Consider the following 20,251-nt stretch of genomic DNA (forward strand, 5'->3'; position numbering starts at 1 on the left):
ATAATATAAACATTCCAAATCTATATTCATTTTTTGTTTATGGTAGCGTAACGGTCCACTCTTTCGTGAGAGTGTTGTATTGGGTTGTTTGGTGAATTTATGAACATGGTTATGTGCCTCTAAAGTTTACACATCACAATCAAGCATTAGAATTATAAATAATAATAATAAAATGCATATATACCACTTTTTTCAATTCTTTGAAAAAATGGCTCTCGGAGCTTCTATTCACCCAAATCGTTTCAATTTAATATTTTAATCCTAAAAACTATAGTATGAGTGGTTGAAATCTATTACAAAATGATGTAGGAAAGTTTTTGGAGTGAGAAAAGTGGAAAAATGAGGGGGGGAAATGGATTTACATAGAAAATTGAGTGGTTGAAATCTATTGCGGAATGATGTAGGAAAGTTTTGGAATGAGAAAAGTGGAAAAATGGAGGGGGGGGGGGGGGGGGGAGAACGGATTTGCGTAGAAAAAAAGAAGTGGTTGTTTTTCAACCGTTACAAGGGTAATGGTCGTTATGCCCCATAACGACTGTTAAGGCCCCTGTAACGGCTAATACGACCCCAAAAAATTAATTGTCCCGTTTCACCCCCGTATCGCGTAATAGTCAAGGCCATTACCTATACGTATCACACAGGGATATCCTTATTGAAGACATCTCCGAGGACGCAAGTGCATTACTAACCCTAACTATCATCCAATGCTAAGCCTATGAACTATGGTAGGGGTCACATCCTGTCAAGCATTTCTCCAGCCCTCTTGAGAGGTGCAAATGCACCATGTTATCAAATGTGAACGTTGATTGTTATATGGCCCATTCTTGGGCCCATCTAGGTTCAGGACATAATGGGTATTTTGGCTTTTGTTATTAATGGCATTCTTGTAAATATTGAAACTATGTTAATAGACTTGAGAGGGGAGGACATGTGAACCCTAATCCTCATTCTTTCTCCTGTTGTCTCTTTTTTCTTTTTCTCATTTCTCCTATCTCAATCTGTCCAAGTGGTATTAGAGTTAAACTGATTCGAGCATCAATCTCCTCCTACTTCAACGTTTCTTCTCTTTTCTTTTTCCTTCTATTGTTTTAAGGTGAAAAATCCAAGGTTGTTGGGGGTTGATCTACTTGAATCTCTCTCAACCACAATATGGTGGGCCATATAATCGTGTCCCGTGAATGTGTGACGCCCACTTTCATATATATTCATCATGACAAACAAAAGTGAGGTATTGTGTGTTTGTGGCCCGATTTCTAATCAGATTTGAGATTGAAAATATATGTTGAAGGTGAGCATTGCAAGGGTCAAAGAATCAATGAACATGTGAAGGTGTTGAAACAAGAAGTTCCATCAAGTGATCGTGTTCAATGATATACATTGGTTTCTAAAATACATACAATGAAAGTTAAAGTTATTCATTACTCCTAGGGTGTCTAATTTCTCCTTAATCAATGAATGTCAGGAATGAAGCAAAGAGTCTTTTGTCTCTATTTGAGTCAATGAAATTTCATATTACATAGACTAAACTCAATGGGACAAATTACTTACAATAGGCCACATCAGTAGAGGCATTCCTAACAGGTAAAAGGAAAATAAAATATTTGACTTCTGCCAAAGCTGACAAAAGTCCAATGGAGTATGAAGATTGGTGGCAGAGAATGCCCAAATTAGGGCTTTGTCATGGAATCGTATGGAGCCTCAAATTAGTGCAAATTTTATCTTTTTCAAGACAGCAAATTGAGTCTGGATATCCTAAAGGAGATGTATTCAGGGGAAAAGAACTTAACTCAGATTTGCGAGTTACTTCAATGTATTTTCATTCTTCAACATGGAGATAAGAGCATCTGAGTGTTATTCTACCATGAGGCATGTGGGAGAAACTAAACACATACCAACCCCATCTACAAGTATGAGACTATGCAACGGTAGAGAAGAACTTCGTATTACCAAATTCCTCTCTGATCTTTGTCCTAAGTTTAAGCTTGCCCAAGCTCAAATTCTTATATGTAGCGAGATCCCATCTACCACTTAGGCTTTTGCTCATGTTCAGTGTGCAATCAATCTACAGAATTCATCTTTGTTAGATCATTGTGTTTACGTTTACATCTAGTAGAAGAGATAGGGGAAGTCGTCGTCGTGGTCGTGATAGCCGTGGCCTTTTTTGTGGTAAAAATACAGGTGGAGGTTGCTTTGGAGGCCAAAATAATTGGGGAGGCCATAGTATAGATTTCAATGGTAGCCACGGCCATGGCAGTGACAATCAACGTTGCACGCATTGTGGTCTCAATAACCACACAGCGGACGAATGTTGGAATCGCATTGGTAAGCCTGCCTAGGCGAATCGGGTTCGTTCCTCTAATGATGGCACCAAGGGTTATATCTGTTAGGCCTATCTCCTCCGCTTGTGAGCCCAATACTTTAGGTGATACAATTACAGTGTCCAAGGAAGAATATGCGAACTTCTAAAGGATTGCTCCACCCACACATCATCATCCACAGCTACTCTCGCGTAATCAAGTATTGTTTGTCTTGCATTGTTTGATAGTGTGCCATGGGTCATTGACTCAAGAGCTTCCAATCATATGACCAGTAAGCATAGTATTTTATCTCAATTAGTACAATCGCCATCCATGTCTTCTATCACATTAGCATATGGCACTTTAACCCGTGTATCTGAGTTAGGTACAGCCTATCCTACCCCATTGCTTTCATTGTCATCAGTACTTTACATTCCTAAATTTCCTTTGAGTTGATTATCAGTGAGTAAGCTAATCAAGTCCTTAAATCATTTTGTCACATTTTATCCTTCGTATTGTGAATGCCAGGATCTAAAGACGGTAGAATGATTGGTAGAGGGCACGAAGCAAATAGACTCTATTACATCGATCATGGAATAATTTGAGCCCCATTGTGGACATATATCTCTCCTCATCAGTTGCATTCTCCAGGTTTGGTCATCCCTCAAGTAGTATGAAGAGTCTACTCTCATCGTTGTTGTGTGTGTCTAGGTTAAGAGTGCGAGGTTTGTGAGTTGAGTAAACACCATAACCTATCTTTTCTTTCTCGTCTAGACAAGAGAAGTGATAAACCTTTTTATTTAGTACATTTTGATAGTTGAGGTCAAATTCATCTTACTTGTTTGTCTTCGAGTACTTCGTTACTTTTTTGTGGATGATTATTCTCGTATAACATGGCAGCTATATTTGATAAAAGATCGATCAAGAGTGTATTCTTACTTTAAAGAATTTCATATAGAAGAACAAACTCAATTTAATTCTATGGTCTATGTTTTGAGTTTAAATACTTCTAGAGAATATTTATCTTATGAATTTAATTCATACCTTTCATCTCATGGCATTATTCACTAAACTTCATGAGCACAAAATAGGGTAGCAGAATGTAAGAATCGCCATTTACTTGACGTTGCTAAAGCCTTATTATTGAATACGAAGGTTTAGAAAATATTTTGGAATGATGCAACATTTAAGGTCTTAATATGAGGTTGCTTGAGCTTTGGTGGACGTTTACTGAATTACCTCCTTGAAAGCGTGCAGTTGCGTAGAGATGGGCGTATTCGGTAAAATACGCCCATTAAAAGCTAGGTTAGTTACCAAAAGATGCTCTCAGACCTTTAGAGTCGACTACTCAAAGACCATTGTGGCAAAGCTTCACTCATTGTGAGTAGTTATTTCCATTGCTGCAAATTTGGATTGGCCAATGGTTTTCTTCATGGAGATTTGGTTGAAGAAGTTTGCATGGAGCAATCACTTTGGTTTGTTGCTCAAGGGGGAGTCTAATAAACTATACCATCTTAAGAAATCAATTTATGGGTTGAAATAGTCTCCAAGAGACTCATTCAACAAGTTTAGTAAAGTGGTATTCAAGTTCAAGATGAAACGTAGACACGTCGACCATTTCATTTTTCTTCAGCAAAGTGAGACCTGCACTCAAGGTGTTCCAAATCGATTACGTATCAGCTGTAACGGCCAATACGTAACGGTAATAGCCCAAGCCGTTATGCGATACAAGTATGAATCGGTGTGGGTCAAAAAAAGAGATGTGCAAGGGCTGTTACAGGGTGTAACGTCCGTTACTCTATAACGTTCCAACAAAAAAAAAAAAGGGTCTTCTTCAAGGAAAAAAGAAATGAAAAGGATAAGAGAAAGGTTGAAGGCGTACCTGATTCTTCTTCTTTCTTCTTCTTTCTTTTGCTTTCTTTTCCTCTTCTTCTTCTTCTCATCTCCATCAGCCGACTAGCGTCTTTCTGTCTCTGTTAGGGTTTCGAAATCGGAGAACCATCTCTCTCTGCTAAGGTTTCAAGAATAGAGCCATGCACATCTCTCTCCCTGCTAGGGTTTCGAGCACAAAGCCTACGCATCTCGCTCTTCATTTGAAATCTCTCTCCATTTGAAATCGCAACGAAGCCCGAGAGCCGCCTCTCTCTCTCTCTCTCTCTTCATTCCAAAGAGGCTAATGGCTCATTTCGGCCCAAGTTTTTTTTTAATAAAAGGTCCACGTGTTGTGTGCTGCCCTACTCTGTGGCCCCCACCATGATGTATGTATTTTATCCATGCCGTCCATCCATTTTGCCACATCATTTTAGGTCATGATCCCAAAAACTAGTACGATCCAAATCTCAGGTGGACCACACCATAGGAAATAGTGGTTATTGAATGCTCACCATTAAAAACTTCTTAGGGCCCACTATAATGTTTATTTGCCATCTAACCTACTAATTGGGTCACGCTGACGTGGATGAAAGGAAAACACACATGTCGGCTTCATCCAAAACTTTTGTAGCCCCCAAGAAGTTTTTTGAATGGTGGACGTTCAATCATTGTTGTTTCTTGTGGTGTGGTCCACTTGAGGTTTGGATCTACCTCGTTTTATCTCATGCCATAAAATGAGGTGGAAAAATGGATTGACGGCGTGGATAAAATACATACATCATGGTGGGGCCCACATTCAAGGCCTCACCTAATTGGACTCGGATTGCATGGTGCAGAACGCACCAACCGAGGTGGTGTGACGATGTGCCAAAGTTCCATGGCCCCACCGTGATGCAAGTGTTATATCCAAACGGTCCATCTATTTTAGGGCATGAGCCCCAAAATGAGGCAGATCCAAAGGTCAAATGGACCACACCCCAAAAAAATGGAGATTGTACACCTACCATCGAAATCTTTTAGGGGCCCCAAGAAGTTTTGGATCAAGCAGATATTTGTGTTTTCCCTGCATCTAGGTCGGTGTGACCTTAAGAACAGGTTTGATGGCAAATAAACATCATGGTGGGCCCTAGGAAGGTAGCAAAGTGGGCATCCTTATCCCCGCTACTTTTTATGGTGTGGTCCACTTGAGCTTTGGATCCGCGTCATTTTTGGGCTCATGCCTTAAAATTATTTGACAAAATGGATGGACGGTGTGGATATAACACATACATCACGATGGGGCCCACAAAACCTTGACACTTGTGTGCTACAGTTCACAATCTGAGTCCCACCTAATCTGGGCCCTTAAAATTGTGTACACAAGACATGTATTAACTTAAAAGTTTACCAATTACCCATCATATCGTTTGCACAGACCCACGCAACCAACATGCTTTGTGCGGGTTTGCGCAATGCCATGAATCTCCTTTGTTTCTTCTATATTTTCTTCATTTTCTTTCTTTGCTCTTTCTCTTAATCTTTCTTTTGATTTATTCTTGAATCTTCATTTTTATACCTAAACACAAACTAGAAATCAACGAAGTTCAATATAAACAAGAATCAAAGCAAAATAAACATCCCAACAAGCTACAAGCTTCACCTCTTAGCCCTAGCTAAGAGGTTTAGCCAACCATAGACATGATTGAAACCAAATCTCTTAAACAAAGCATGAAAAATAAACTAAGTTAGAAGAAAAACTCTTTGGCGGCTGTTCCACCCTTGTGTATACTCCTTGAGACCTTTCCAAACCCTAGAATATGTTTTGGAGAATCTTAGGGAGTCCTATTTATAGTTATGGAACTCCAACTTTCACACCTAGTTGGAAAATTCTAGAAACCACCATACGCTTATTTTTTGAAATAGGGCCATTTGATTTATTTTTTTTCATTATTCATTATCCAATAAATGCCCACGGTCCACCAATTCATTAGTGGGATAAGCGCCAATAAATTGCATGAATTTGAGCCTGATTTGGGGCATCGAGTAGTTCGCCAAATTGGCAACACCAACTACCTTAATTTAATTTCAATTTTTTTAAGAACTATTGGGAGAAATGATATCAAATTGTTATGTATATATAAATTACATAATAGGCCACAAAAGTCTCTGGACTCTATATGTTGAAATGAAATGTATGCAAGTCTTGATATATGTAATACTCCAATACTCTAAATAATAGTGAAACCTATAAATATAAGATGCTTTGGTATTACATTCATTCTAATAAATTTATCATTAATATTATATACTAGGAAAATTAAATATAGAAGTTTTGCAAGCCAATCCTAAGTTGTCAGGTTCATAAATTCATCAGACAGTCCGATACAACATTCTTACCAAAGAGTGAACCATTACACTACCATAAGCATGTTCAAGATAAAAAAATTAAAAAAAAATAAAAATAAAAAAAGGAATGCATATTTGGAATATTTACATTTTTCTAGACTTTATAGATATTTTTCAAGAATTTTTTTAGCAAAAGAAAAAAAAAATCAGTTGATGCGAGGGCGTATCGGCCGTTACACTCCCCATATCAACCGTTACACCAATACTCCGTATTGGTAATGGTGGTGACTGTTGCGGCTATCGTTACTGATACGGAACACCTCGCCTGCACTTTGTGTTAGTTGTAAAAGTAGACAACATTGTTGTCATGGGCAATAGCAATACAGGTGTTGACAAGTTCAAAAAAAATCTTATCGCAGCATTTTTATACCAAGGACTTCGGCCATCTTTGATATTTTTCAAGCATTAAGGTGGCTAGCTCTAAGGGGGGCATCAACTTGTCACATCAAAAATATGCGATGGATTTACTAGATTAGACAGGTCTTATTGGAGTCAAGCTTGTCGAAATTTCCATGGATACAAATCAAAATTTTGATGTGGATCGAGGTGAATTAATTGATGATCCAAGGAGAATGTCGATCTATGGAAATTTTAATTTATCTAATTACCCAACTTGATATTACATATCGTGTCAACATGGATAGTCTTATATGCAAGCTCCTTGGGTTCCTCGTAAGGAGGTCGTGCTTCTTATCCTCAGGTATTTAAAAGAGCTCCTGGCTATGGTATTCTCTACAAGTGGAATGGTCATCTTCAAGTGGAAAGATATTCCAAAACAGATTGGGGTAGTTCTCCATATAGGCAATCTATATCTGGTTATTGTACTTTTGTAGCTGGTAATCTTGTTATATAGAAGAGTAAGAAGCAAAGTGTCGATGGTAGGAGAGGGCCCCACCATCTAGATCGATGGTGGGGCCCTCTAGCCAGGAAGAGTTGATGGGGACATCATGCGCACGCGCACACGCACGCCCCTACGCACGTATGCAAGGAGGAGGAGGGCCCCATTATCAATCTGAATCGATGATGACGTCCAGGGAGGGCCTCCTAGCTAGAGGACTGCATTTTGGTCCCTTGGAGTGGACTCAATCATCATTTGAATCCCACCATGGGTTCTCATGATCGTGGCCTACTATTCTAAACGATCTAGTACTTGAGTTTTGGTTATTTTTGTTATTAAGAAGATCATGGACGGTTTAGATTGCTTGGATTAGTTGTTATTTGTGGTTACTTCATCTCTAAGTAATAGGTTGCGCACAGGCGCCAGTTTTGGGGTATACGATTTTATTATAAATAGGCACCCCTTTAGTCTTTTTTTCTCATTGAAGATTGAAAAAAATTGTTGTGTTTTCCTACTCCTCTCTGAGTTGTGAAAATCCAATTGGGTGCAAAACCCCCCTTCTTCGAAGGGCTAACTACAGTGGTGCGAAGCCACACCCATCCCGATTCACCCCCATCTCCTACCCTCCATATTCCTCATCTCCTACAGTCATCCCCTCATCAAATCCACCCACGTTTGCAGCTAATCTTTCCCCTACAGCAGATTTCTGGAATCTGGCCATGCAGGAGGGTTGAATCTTCGGCGGAGCACCACGCACGGACCGTACATCAGATCGGGCAGAAACTTGGAGGGTTTGTAGCCCAACCCTAGTCAACCAGCCCCAAGGAGGGGGCTTTTTGGGTTCGTGGGCCCCACGCACGTGCGGATAGCCCTTAGCGCATGTGCATCAGGCATGGCCTGTTGTCCACATGCGCGGGCGAGCTTCAGGTTCACTCTTTCCTCTCTTTCACTCCCCTCTTACCTGATTTTCCTAACCCTAACCCTAAATTGTCTTAAATCCCAATTTCTTTGCCCCTTTTTCTAACCCTAGGGTTTCCCGAATTAAAACTTGTGAATCCCTTGGATTGGGGAAAATATTCTTGTGCATGTGTGGCTGAATCTACTCTCTTTTTTAGCATTGTTTGGTCTATAACTTTAATTGATCCAGCCCTAGCATGTGTAGGCCTGGACCCACATAGATTCCCCTTGTTGAGTGCTTAACTTTATGTGGGATGTGGAATTTTGTGTGATTATTTCTGAATTAGTATGATCTAAAGCCTGGAATCTTGCATAGCAGGTTTAAATTTTCATGTCCTACATCAAATTTGGTATCAGAGCTTAGGGTTCTTGTAGGGGAATGCCTTGCATGTTTAGGGTTTGGCCTATTCACGTTTAGTTTGCATTAACTCTCATTATAGAGTCTTGTAGGATCATTTAGTTTCATTTAGACGCATATAGTTGCGTTAGAGAGTCTTTGAGTTGGGAAGTAGTTGTATACCCACATATACTGGTCGCGATTTTCGTTTACAGCCTACGCTAAACATGGAGCAATTGCAAGAATCAATAGACAACCTAACTCGGCAATTTGAGTCTTTGGGTAAGCGCTTGAAACAATGTATTGACCATCACCTCGAACAAATTAATGTGCGCGTTACCCAATTAGAGACCTCCGCCCGGGCAAACCCCACCATTGGGAAAGATGCCCAATCTCAAGCAAGTGGTCAAGACGATAGACCAAGGAATAGGGGTGGCGAAGGAATCGGTTACAAGCGCGCACCCGTGCACCCACCCCGCGAGGGACATCAAGACTATTATGACCCCGATGCGCAACTCCTCAAGGGAGTTAGAGTAGATGCTCATACGTTTGATGGCCACTTAGACCCTAAGGCTTTCTTAGATTGGTTGGCGAAGATGGACCACTATTTTGAGTGGTATGATATGTCGAATGCTCATCGAGTCCGATTCTCCAAGATGAAGCTTGTGGGCCAAGCAAAGAGGTTTTGGGCTATTGTAGAGCGAAATAAAGAAAGGGCGAGGGAGCTCCCAATAGTCCATTAGGGAGAAATGAAAGAAACTCTTAAAGAAAAATACCTCCCTTTTTCTTACCACTTGAGGTTGGTTGAGGAATAGCAGTCTCTTCGACAGGGTTCCATGAGTGTTGCTGAATACATTGAGAAGTTCGAAGAGTACTTGACCAGCTGTGAAGTTGATGAGGACCCCGTATTCACTCTTGCTCAATTTAAGACGGCCCTCTGTTCTAACATTAGGAGAGTGGCTCGCCAAGGACATAGATACTCTTGAACAGATGTATCAAGTAGTGTTGGAGGTCGACCAATACCTCAAAACACCTGTGGAAAGGCGGTTTGAGCCTCGCGATTCTGGCACTAAGGCCAACCCTTCTGGGGCTAAGCCTAACACTGGATATCAGTACAAGCCTTCCAGTAGTGTTCAGTCTGGGCCCAAGGATGATAAGGGTAAAGAGGTTATTGGGTCTAGCTCGCGTAAGAGTGAATCAACTAGGTGTTTTAGGTGTCAAGGGTTTGGTCACTCTGCCCACCAGTGTGGCACGAGAGAGGGCACCAAGGTGTTCCTTATTGATGGGTAAGTAGAAGTAGTGCACCCAGAAAGTGACGGTGAGAAGGAAGAATATGAATCAATAGAAGTCCCTAGTGATGAGGAAGATGGAGCGCAAGAGTCTGAATCAGTAGAAGCCCCTACTGACGAGGAAGAGGGAGCACAAGAGTCTGTGACCCTTGCAATTGTGCGTCGCACCTTTACACAAACAAATAATACCGATGATTGGCATCGTTGTTTTGTTCCTATCCAGTTTGAGTTATATAAAGCCACATTTTGGTGTGATGTTGTTCCTAGGAAACCTATCGATCTTGTCCCTATGTCACTATCTCATAGGCCATCAGAGTCTGCAGAGTCCCTTGCGCATCATATTCATTCATTGCATCAAGAAATCAAGCAATAGATCATGACTAGTAATGAACATTACACACTTTTTGCAGACCAACATAAATGTTTCAAGTAATTTAATGTAAGGAACTCTATGATGGTCCACATCAGACTAGAGTGGTACCCTCAAGGAGTCGTTCGTAAATTACACGCGGGTAGCGCTGGACCATTCAAAATTATAAAACAAAACGGTCTCAATGCGTATGTGGTAGATCTTCCACCCTCCATAGGAATTAGTTCCACATTCAATGTGGAGGATCTGGTTGCATCTCAGGGGGCCACTGATGCATTGTCCAGCCTTTCGCCTAACCATCTTGAATCCCCAGACCTTTCCCTTGATCCATGGCCCTTTCCCGACCCATCTTCCCAACCTCTACCTCCTATACCTACCCATCCCGATTCGCCCCCATCTCCTAACCTCCATATTCCTCGTTTCCTACAGCCATCCCCTCATCATTTCAGGAGGCCACTAATGCATTGTCTAGTCTTTCGCATGACCATCCTGATTCCCCAGACTTTTCCCTTGATCCATGGTCCTTTCTCGACCCATCTTCCCAGCCTCAACCTCTCATACCTACCCGTTCCGACCCATCGTCCCAACCTCTACCTCCCATGCCTACCCATCCCAATTCACCCCCATCTCCTACCCTCTATATTCCCCATCTCTTACAACCATCCCCTCATCAAATCCACCTACGTTTGCAACTAATCTTTCCCCTACAGCAGATTTCTAGAATCTGCCCCTACAAGAGCGCTGAAACTTCGGCGGAGCACCACGCATCGACCGTACGTCAGATTGGGCCGAAACTTGGGGGGTTTGTAGCCCAACTCTAGCCGACCAGCCCCAAGGAGGGAGTTTTTGGGTTCGTGGGCCCCACGTACGTGCGGACAGCCCTCAACGCACGTGTGTCAGGCATGGCTTGTTGTCCACGCTGGCGGACGGGCTTGAGGTTCACTCTTTCCTCTCTTTCACTCCCCTCTTACCTGATTTTCCTAACCATAACCCTAGATTGTCTTAAATCCCAATTTCGTTACCCCTTTTTCTAACCCTAGGATTTCCCGAATTGAAACTTGTGAATCCCTTGGATTGGGGAAAATATTCTTGTGCATGTGTGGCTGAATCTGCTCTCCTTTTGAGCATTGTTTGGTCTATAACTTTAATTGATCCAGTCCTAGCATGTATAGGCCTGGACCCGAATAGATTCCCGTTGTTGAGTGCTTGACTTTATGTGGGATGTGGAATTTTGTGTGATTGTTTCTAAACTAGTATGATCTAAAGCCTGGAATCTTGCATAGCCAAGGTATCCCATATCGGTATCGGCTGGCGTAACGATGCCCTTCGATACCGATACGGATACGGAGGTGTAACAGTGATACAGGGGCGTAACAGCCCGTAACGGTGCGATTTTTTTTTTTTGCCAAAAAAACATGGATTAAATCTGAAATATTCTAAGCATTCCAAATATGCATTCATTTATAAATTGGAACATGTTTATGATAGTGTAACGATCCACTCTTTGGTGAGAAGTTGTATCGGACTGTCTAATAAATTTATGAACCAGACAACCAGGATTTGACTGCAAAACTCATATATTAATTTTCTATCTACTATCAATAATAGATATATTAGCATGAATGTAATACGAAAATATCTTACATGTGTAGGTGTTTGCAAAACATTGAATAAAAAATGATTTTTGAATTTTTTTTTTTTTTTAAAAAGGCTGAAAATAGTGCGTAAATAGAAAAAAATATTAAAAATAATATAAAATGACAACAACAATCTGTAAAATAGACATTAACATGTTCTACTATGATTAACACATCATATTCTACCATTAAAACAACAAAACATTGAATAAAAAATGATTTTTCGAATTTAAAAAAAAAGGGGGGCCAAAAATAGTGCATAAATAGAAAACAATTATAAAAAAATATAAAATGGCAACAACAATCTGTAAAATGAACATTAATATCTTCTACTATGATTAACACATCATATTCTACCATTAAAACAGCAAAACATTGAATAAAAAATAATTTTTCGAATTTTAAAAAAAAAAGGCCTAAAATAGTGCATAAATAGAAAAAAATTATAAAAAAATATAAAATGACAACAACAATCTGTAAAATGGACATTAATATCTTCTATTATGATTAACACATCATATTCTATCACTCAAACAACAAAACATTGAATAAAAAATATAAATACCTATTTTTGAGGAATTTCTCGAAAATGGCTCACGGAGCTTCGAATCAAGAAAATCCTTAATATAAGTTGTTTTTATCTGTAATATCAAGCTAAAAGTGGTCGAAAATAATAATATAATGATTTAGGAAGAGTTTGAAAGAAATAAGTTTCAAAAAACGTGAAAAAACAAACCTTAAAAAGCAAAAATAAAATAATAAAATAATAAAATAAAATGGCAGTTTTTTTTACCGTTACGGGACAGTAACGACCGTTACGGCTACAGAATCGGGGGGTGCCCCGTTACAGCCCCGTATCGCGTAACGGTCACTGCCGTTACCGTTACGTATCGGCCGATATGGCCGAAACATAACGGATACGGGACACCTTGTGCATAGCAGGTTTAAATTTTCATGTCCTGCATCATTCTCTCCTTTCTTCCCTTTTTCTTGTCTCCTCCTTTCTCAATCCATCCATCCCGCCACGACTATTACATAGGCCATGACCTCTACCATGTCCTCCAACTTCACCTCTCGCTTGAGATTGGTCATCTTCTCCATTGTCGGGGTTTGCCTAGAGGGAAACTTCCAACTAGGTTATGCGAGTATTAGTCGTTGCCAGTTGCTTGGTGATGGCATTACATTGGGCATCAAAGGCCACAAGACGATTATTCATGGCATTGATAACCTCGGTAAGCTGTTTGAAACTCATTGTGGGGTGTAGACCAAAACCACGACTAGTACGAGTGGGCATAAATCAGGGATCTAACAAGGAACCTAAGAACAAAAGACTTTAGATGCAATGTAATGAGAATGAAGATACTACTAACCCTAGACACGACAATATAAAAGCCAACCCTAAATGTGATATGAAAACCCTATGCTAATTTGAGGACCACATTAATCATATACTAAACCTTAAGCTCTGATAATAAAATTTGATGCAGGACAAATAGCCTAAACTATAATGATGCAAATGAATTGATAAACGGATTATTAGAGTAAATCAAATATAAAATATTTCCAATCTATCACAAATATAAAGAAATCAAGTAGTCAAGTATGCTCAAATTCAATGCAACATCACAATCTGGCAGATGAATCTTAAGATTATCAATCGGAAACAGCCCAATGGAAGGTAGAACTTCTATGAGGATTCACTTGTGCTTTGTTAGGGTTTGGAGATTTAAGGTTTGCGGAATTTGGGAGATTAGGGTTTGGAATTCTAGGTTATAGGGTTAGGCTTTTAGGTTTTAGGTTTTAGGTTTAGGTTTAGGTTTATAGGGTTTTGAAGGGGAAGAATCAAGGACCAAAAGAGAAAAGAAGGGGGGAGAGGGGTTGGCCGTACGGTTGCATCCGTCTGGTAATACAAACAGGGGGGTGGTCCGTACGTTTGTACCATTGGGTAGGGTTTAGGTCTAGAGGGTTTTGAGGATAGGATTTGGGAGGAAACAAAAGAAAAGGAAATAAAATAGAGAGAAGGAAGAAGAGAAAAGTGAAAAAAAATAGCTTGCAAAGAAGGAAAGAGAGAGGGAGAGAGAGAGAAGATAGTTTGAATCACTCCATGGTTCCACGACAAACTCTAATCACAGGATTATTTTACTTTTTTTCGCTCAAAGTAACAAAGAAAATTTTATTTTCAATGTCTCCCTATGGCTTCACATGCCCAACCCTTTAATAGTCTTTTTAGGATGTTTTTACAAAAATACCCTTATTGCATATAAAATGTCTAAAACATCCTTATTTCAGCTAAATTTCAAAATAAACCAAAACACCTAAAATAAATAAACTAACTAAACTATGCCATCCCAATGGCTCCATCATGTCCAATAGGTCCACGATCGAGATGATCCACGGTCCCGATCCAACGGTCCAAGACACCCAACTAAGTAACCCACATGCATTTTCCTAGTGTAGGGTCTTCAAAGATGTACAATCATGCATGTGGGGTCTTCAACAGAGCTAGGAACTTAAATTGGGCCCATTGGGCCCCATGTAATGATCATCTAGCCATAACAAAACTAGATTAGCTCTCCTCCGTCTCTGATAAACTCGGAAAGGAGCTTGAATGTCCTTATCAACTCTTTTCTGATTTTGCATTGGGGGTTGTATTCTTTGTTTGCTTTTGTGGCGTTTCAATAAATTATTGTTACATCTCAAAAAAGGAGAGTATTTCTCCCTCTTTTTTCTTTTTAATTTTTTTTTTTTTTTCCTTTTTTTTGTGTGTGTGTGTGGGGGGGGGGGAAGGAAGCAATTTTATTGAAACACCAAGAAACACGGCACAACTTTAAAGTATTTCTCCCTCTCCACTCAAATATTCTTATGTGCATACTCTTGTCCATTTCTTTGCAATTCAAGTGTCGAGATCTTATTATCTCCATAACCAGGTTGCACCACTTCCACTATCGTTTTCCAACTCACTCCTAGCTTATACAATTCTTGGTCTCCGTTGGACATGTCCAAACCAGTTAAGTCTAATTTCCCTCATCTTATTACCTATTAATACTACTCCTAAGTTCCCTTGAATGCATTCATTTCTAATTTTATCCTTATTTGTCTTGCCACTCATCCATCTCAACACCCTCGTTTTAGTTACACTCAATCCTATAAACGTGTTGTTTTGTAACTGCCTAACATTTTGCCCCATAAAGCATCGTTTGGTCTCATAGCTATCCTATAAATTTCCCTCTCAAGTTGAGTGGCATAGGCGATCACATAAAACTCCAGCGACATATCTCCATTTCTTCCACCCAGCTTGGATTCTATGGGCAACATCCTTCTAATCTCTCCACTCTCATGAATTATTGACCTAAGGTATCGAAAGTGGTCATTTTGGGAAACTTCTTCATCGGTAATGTTAACTAGTTCCTCATTTCACTCCTATTGTTACTAAAATTGCACTCATATACTCTATTTTAGTCTGATTAATTTTAAATTGTTTGGATTCTAAAGCACCTCTCCTCACGTGTAGCTTTTTGTTTACATGTTTTGAAACCAAAAAGGTAAAAACAAAACACAAAAAATTTAAAAAATAGATTTTTTTTTAAAGTAATTTTGGGCCCATTTACGTAATCCATGATATTGTACTATTTATGTGACTAGATATGATAATGAATATGATTCGTGAGATAATCATAGGATTTGCTATTTAGGTGCACAATTCGAATTTCAAACCCATACAATACAATAAGAATCATACAATTCGTATCGCGAATGGTACATTTCTAATAATATTGAAATGAAGACCTAGATTCAATTAGGCCATTACAATTTGACTAAATCTTCATAGCTATAGAGTATCCTATTCTGGATAAGATTTACATTGATCTGGAATCAATCTAATAGGAAATACTGGTTAAAGAGCTCATCAAATTATAGGATGTGGTTTAGGGTCTATAAAAGGGATTGTCCTAGGAAGCAGACAAGAGAAACTTTTTATGAGCTCCCTAAAGTTCTTTATTTATAACTAGTGAATATATTATAATTTTAATAAGTTGGTTTATCACTGTCTATTCTAATGTTTTTGTTTGGTGTTTTTACTTCATCTATTCAAGAGATTTGGGTATCGGATTCTCACTAATTCCATAACTAGACTACATCAAGGTTGCAAAATCTATGGATGGTTAGGTATGTTATAGATGCAGCCACACAAATGTTTTAGAGTGCAAATATAATAATAAAACTACACAAATTCTTCTGAGATACTGCACAACCATTGAAGACCATTGAAGTGACTAATTCCTGAAAATAGCCGGGGGGGGGGGTTGTGTTAAGAAAAGATAGACCTCTTGCACTAAGGCTGGCAAGAGATTTCTTCAAAAAAACCAGCCCCTATCAATTCATAATAAAATATTACAATTTTTTTTAATATTATTATTCCATGGATCATTCCCCTTATTACTATGTAGAACACTGACTTGCGCTGCTGCAAGTAACATAACCCACCAAAACCATTACCTTAAACAAGTTTTGAAAGATTTGGGCAGCAACAAGATTATTAGACTATGAAATGAATTCAACCGCATGCATAATAGCAGGTAATAGGCAATTGATGAACAACATCTAACAATTAAGGAATGGATCTAGCTGCTAGAACAGTTATCGAGACTGCAAGACTACATTATCACTGGCCAGACTTCTTTGTCATTCTGATCTCTAATTCTATATCTTACTAAACTAAGGAAAAAAAAAAAAAAGACTCATTCATGCTTCATGACTCTAACATGGTAATAAAAACATAAAAAAACATCAGCAAGCAATACCCAATTTACAAAAAGGCATGTAGCCATTACGGAGCTTACTTGTCAATTATTGTGGATGGATGTATAGGAAAAGAACCATGCACAACAGTCCATTCCATGGTGCTCCAAATACTGTCAGCACAGATGCCGCATTCCGATCTGGTAACATGTATTATAAAGGAGATGCATCCAAAGGGATTCCAAATCCCTGCTTGCACATTATCCCCAGTATCTGCTCCACTTTAGACCTCTCACCTGATTTCAAGTACGCCTTGTACATTATCAAAAACGTTTTCTTTGAAGGATTGATTCTCGAAATCTCCATCTCATCTAGAACACTCTCCATTTCCTCCAACCGATTCTGTGACCCATACATAACCATCTTACAATGATAAAGTGAGCGACACATCTTCCACCCAGCAGACTCAGCTTGCTTCACAAACCATGTAAGCTTGTCCACCGCATTACATCGGAAATAACTAGCTGTGATTGAACGCATCACACCATTCGTTGTGACCAATGTATTGCGCTGAAATGCCTCAAATATTGAACTCTCCATCCCTTCTACCAAGTCCTCCTGTGCATAGGCCCGAATCAACAGCACATTCAGCCAAGGCCGGTAGTCATCTTCTGGTATAAACCATAACAACTCCTCTATCTTTCTAATCCTATCTGAATCCGAACTCCTGCAGTACGCACATATCATGGCTCTGATTAATGGCACATGCCTTTCATCCATTTCATCCTTCACCAATTGATAAGTCCTCTCCATCTTCTCCAAATTGGCAGAATGAGCATACCCACGAAGCATCAGCAAATGGGTATGAACATCAGGCTTGATTTTGCTCGCTTCCATGGTCCGAAAAGTCCTCTCCATGTCATCCCACATCCAAGCAGTCACATACCCAGCAATCACCGTGTTATATGTACTCAGATTAGGCATTAGATTTGACTCCTTAATCACGCGAATAACAGTCTCCATGTGATCAACTAGCATTGAGCGCCCAAAAATTGATAATAGAATGTTGTACGTAACGATTGTAGGGCAACAATCCGGGTCCTGCTTCAAATCTTCAAATAGTGACAGGGACTTCTTAGTGAGGCCATTGTACATGTATGCAGCCATCAACGCATTATAGACTGATACAGTCTGAAGTCCCATGACGCCAGCGTCTGAAAATAAATCAGCAGCGAGATCTGGGTTCTTTATTCTACCAGCAAGGGTTATCGCCTTTGCATACTCCTCCGAGAGCATTGGGATGCCTGCATCCACTTGTTTTCTCTTCCAGTTGAAAACCTAAGGCACAAAAAAACAAGGGGGTAAACTAACCTCAGAGCAGGCACTGGTTTAATCATATGGTGCACTACACTTGAATTGGACTTGTGGGGCAATAACCCAGGTAGGTGCGCCCAACCTTGGATCACTGTCCTCAAATCACACATATTGGATGATCATACCCTTCCAAATCGATACACCCTTACTGATCAATGCAGAACATTGCCAATATTCTCCTCGACTAATGCTATTATTCGTTGGGGCTATTCGCCCTCTATATGCGACACTTGGCCTGCCTCATTTAATGTGTGCAACAAAAAACACTGGTGTGGGGCCCATCATGATATTTTTGTGAAACCCATGCCATTCATCATTTCCCCAGCTTGTGTTAGGACGTGAGCCCCAAAATCTGGCCTATCCAAAACTAAAGTGGGACACACAACAGGGAACGGCAAGGATAAGGACACTCACCGTTGAAACCTTCTTGGGCCTGCCAAAGTTTAGATCAAGCTATTTTTCCTTCATATCAGTGCGGCTAATGTTATGAAGGTCAGATGACTCAGATCTCATATAAACATCACTGTGGGCCCAGGAAGGTTTCAATGGTGAACGTCCCTGTTCCCACTGTTCCCATGGGGTGGCCCACTTGAATTTTGGATGGACCTGATTTTTGGGTTCACATCTGAAAATGAGATGGAGAAACTGCTGGATGGAGTGGATTTTATGCAGACATCATGGTGGGCCCCATACCGCAGTGTTTTTTGTTGCATGTGTGCCTGCAAATGATTCTGGCTGACATTAAATGCAGCAGGACTCATGTAGCCCTTGATAGATTGACATGGAGAGTGAAATGGTGGAACAGGATTTGTGTAGCCAACCCCAATTAGTTGGGATAAGGCTTAGATGATGATGATGAGATGATGCTGAAACGCGGCAATACACACATTAGATAACTAATGCAAATTGCCATAACATCACTCATTCTCCTCCATCATAACATAACTAGGCTTAGATATCAGTTCAGTTGGATGGTGATGATTGCCCGGTCAGTGAGATTTCTCCACTATCGCCGACCAATGGCGGGGCGCACCATGTGAATGGTCCTGATCATGGACACTGCACCACCTGCCCAATTTGAATGCGGTGGAACAGATTAAACCTGTGCGCTGCCCTCGGGTTAAATCACCCAAAAAAAAGAACGAAATTTGAATGAATACACTAAACATTTCAAAACCGTCCAGCAAAAATAGAACCAAAAAGATTAAGTAATATAAGGAGATAGAGGGAGGGGGGAAGGATTACTTCTAGGGCTACTTGAGGCGAAGATTTCAACTGATTCAATAGCTCGATCGAAGCAGAGCCATCAGGGTAGTTTTGGAACAGAGAAGACGCTTTTGATGCAAGGACGGTGGTGAGATTCGCGGGATCGGAGATGGCCGACAATTCAACGGCAAGATCGGACACCGCGTGGATAAGATCGGTGTCGTCGGAAGCTCTTTTCTCGGTATGTAGGGCAAAGTTCTTAGGGTGAGACGCGTCTGAGCAGAAGGAAGTGGCTTGAAGAAGGGGATAGGGAGTGGGTTTGGAGGAATCGGAGAAGGGACTGAGGAGGGATTTGGGTTTTATGGAGGGTATTTGGAGGAAAATGAGCTTTGATTTCGCCACATCTGAGAATCTGAAGAAGGCTCTCATTTTCTTCTTCTTTCTTCTGGTTAGAGAGGATTTGGGAGGGCGCTGAGATCTGTTGCGACGGAGGTTCTGGGGTTGTGAAGGGTTTTAGAGGTAAACCACTCTAGGGTAACTCGCTCTGCGTGCCGACCGGGGGTTTACTTTCGCAGACCGAGAGCGACGGGAGGGAATTGCGTGCGGCCCGGGGCCTCACCCAAGACGATGAGGCCTTACCATGGAGCCCAAGGTATGTATTGCATATCTACGCAGTCCATCTGTGTTTCATAATATTTCAGGTCATGAGTCCAAAATTAAAGTAGATCCAAATCTTAGGTGTGTTGCACCCTATTTCTATCCTACCTGTGAGAGCCAATCAGAGAGGAACACATATAAACACGAGAGTGGCATGATGTATTCGAAATTTATAGAGATATCCATAGAGAAATTTGCACTTATACAACTGGTATCTATTGAGCACTGCCATATCATCCACAAAGCAAAGGTGACCGAGCAAACATGGTTGAGTCAATAAGGAAACTTCAAG

The 20,251-nt window shown here is 40.3% G+C and overlaps 1 protein-coding gene across 7 annotated transcripts in view; it reads right to left on the reverse strand.

Annotated features, from left to right (window-relative positions):
- The window catches only part of LOC131225975 (pentatricopeptide repeat-containing protein At2g30780), a 42,202-nt gene extending 22,251 nt beyond the window's left edge, over positions 1–19,951 (reverse strand). For all 7 annotated transcript variants that reach the window (XM_058221606.1, XM_058221604.1, XM_058221605.1 and 4 more), the window contains exons 1-2: positions 19,342–19,951; positions 16,824–18,060 (exon numbers count right to left, since the gene is read on the reverse strand). In XM_058221606.1, coding sequence (XP_058077589.1) covers positions 16,936–18,060; positions 19,342–19,731 — 1,515 coding nt within the window. In that variant the 5' untranslated portion in view covers positions 19,732–19,951 and the 3' untranslated portion in view covers positions 16,824–16,935. The remainder of the gene's footprint in view (positions 1–16,823; positions 18,061–19,341) is intronic.
- Between the last annotated feature and the right edge of the window lie 300 nt (positions 19,952–20,251).

The sequence above is a fragment of the Magnolia sinica genome, chromosome 14 (assembly GCF_029962835.1).
Source record: "Magnolia sinica isolate HGM2019 chromosome 14, MsV1, whole genome shotgun sequence".
NCBI lineage: Eukaryota > Viridiplantae > Streptophyta > Magnoliopsida > Magnoliales > Magnoliaceae > Magnolia > Magnolia sinica.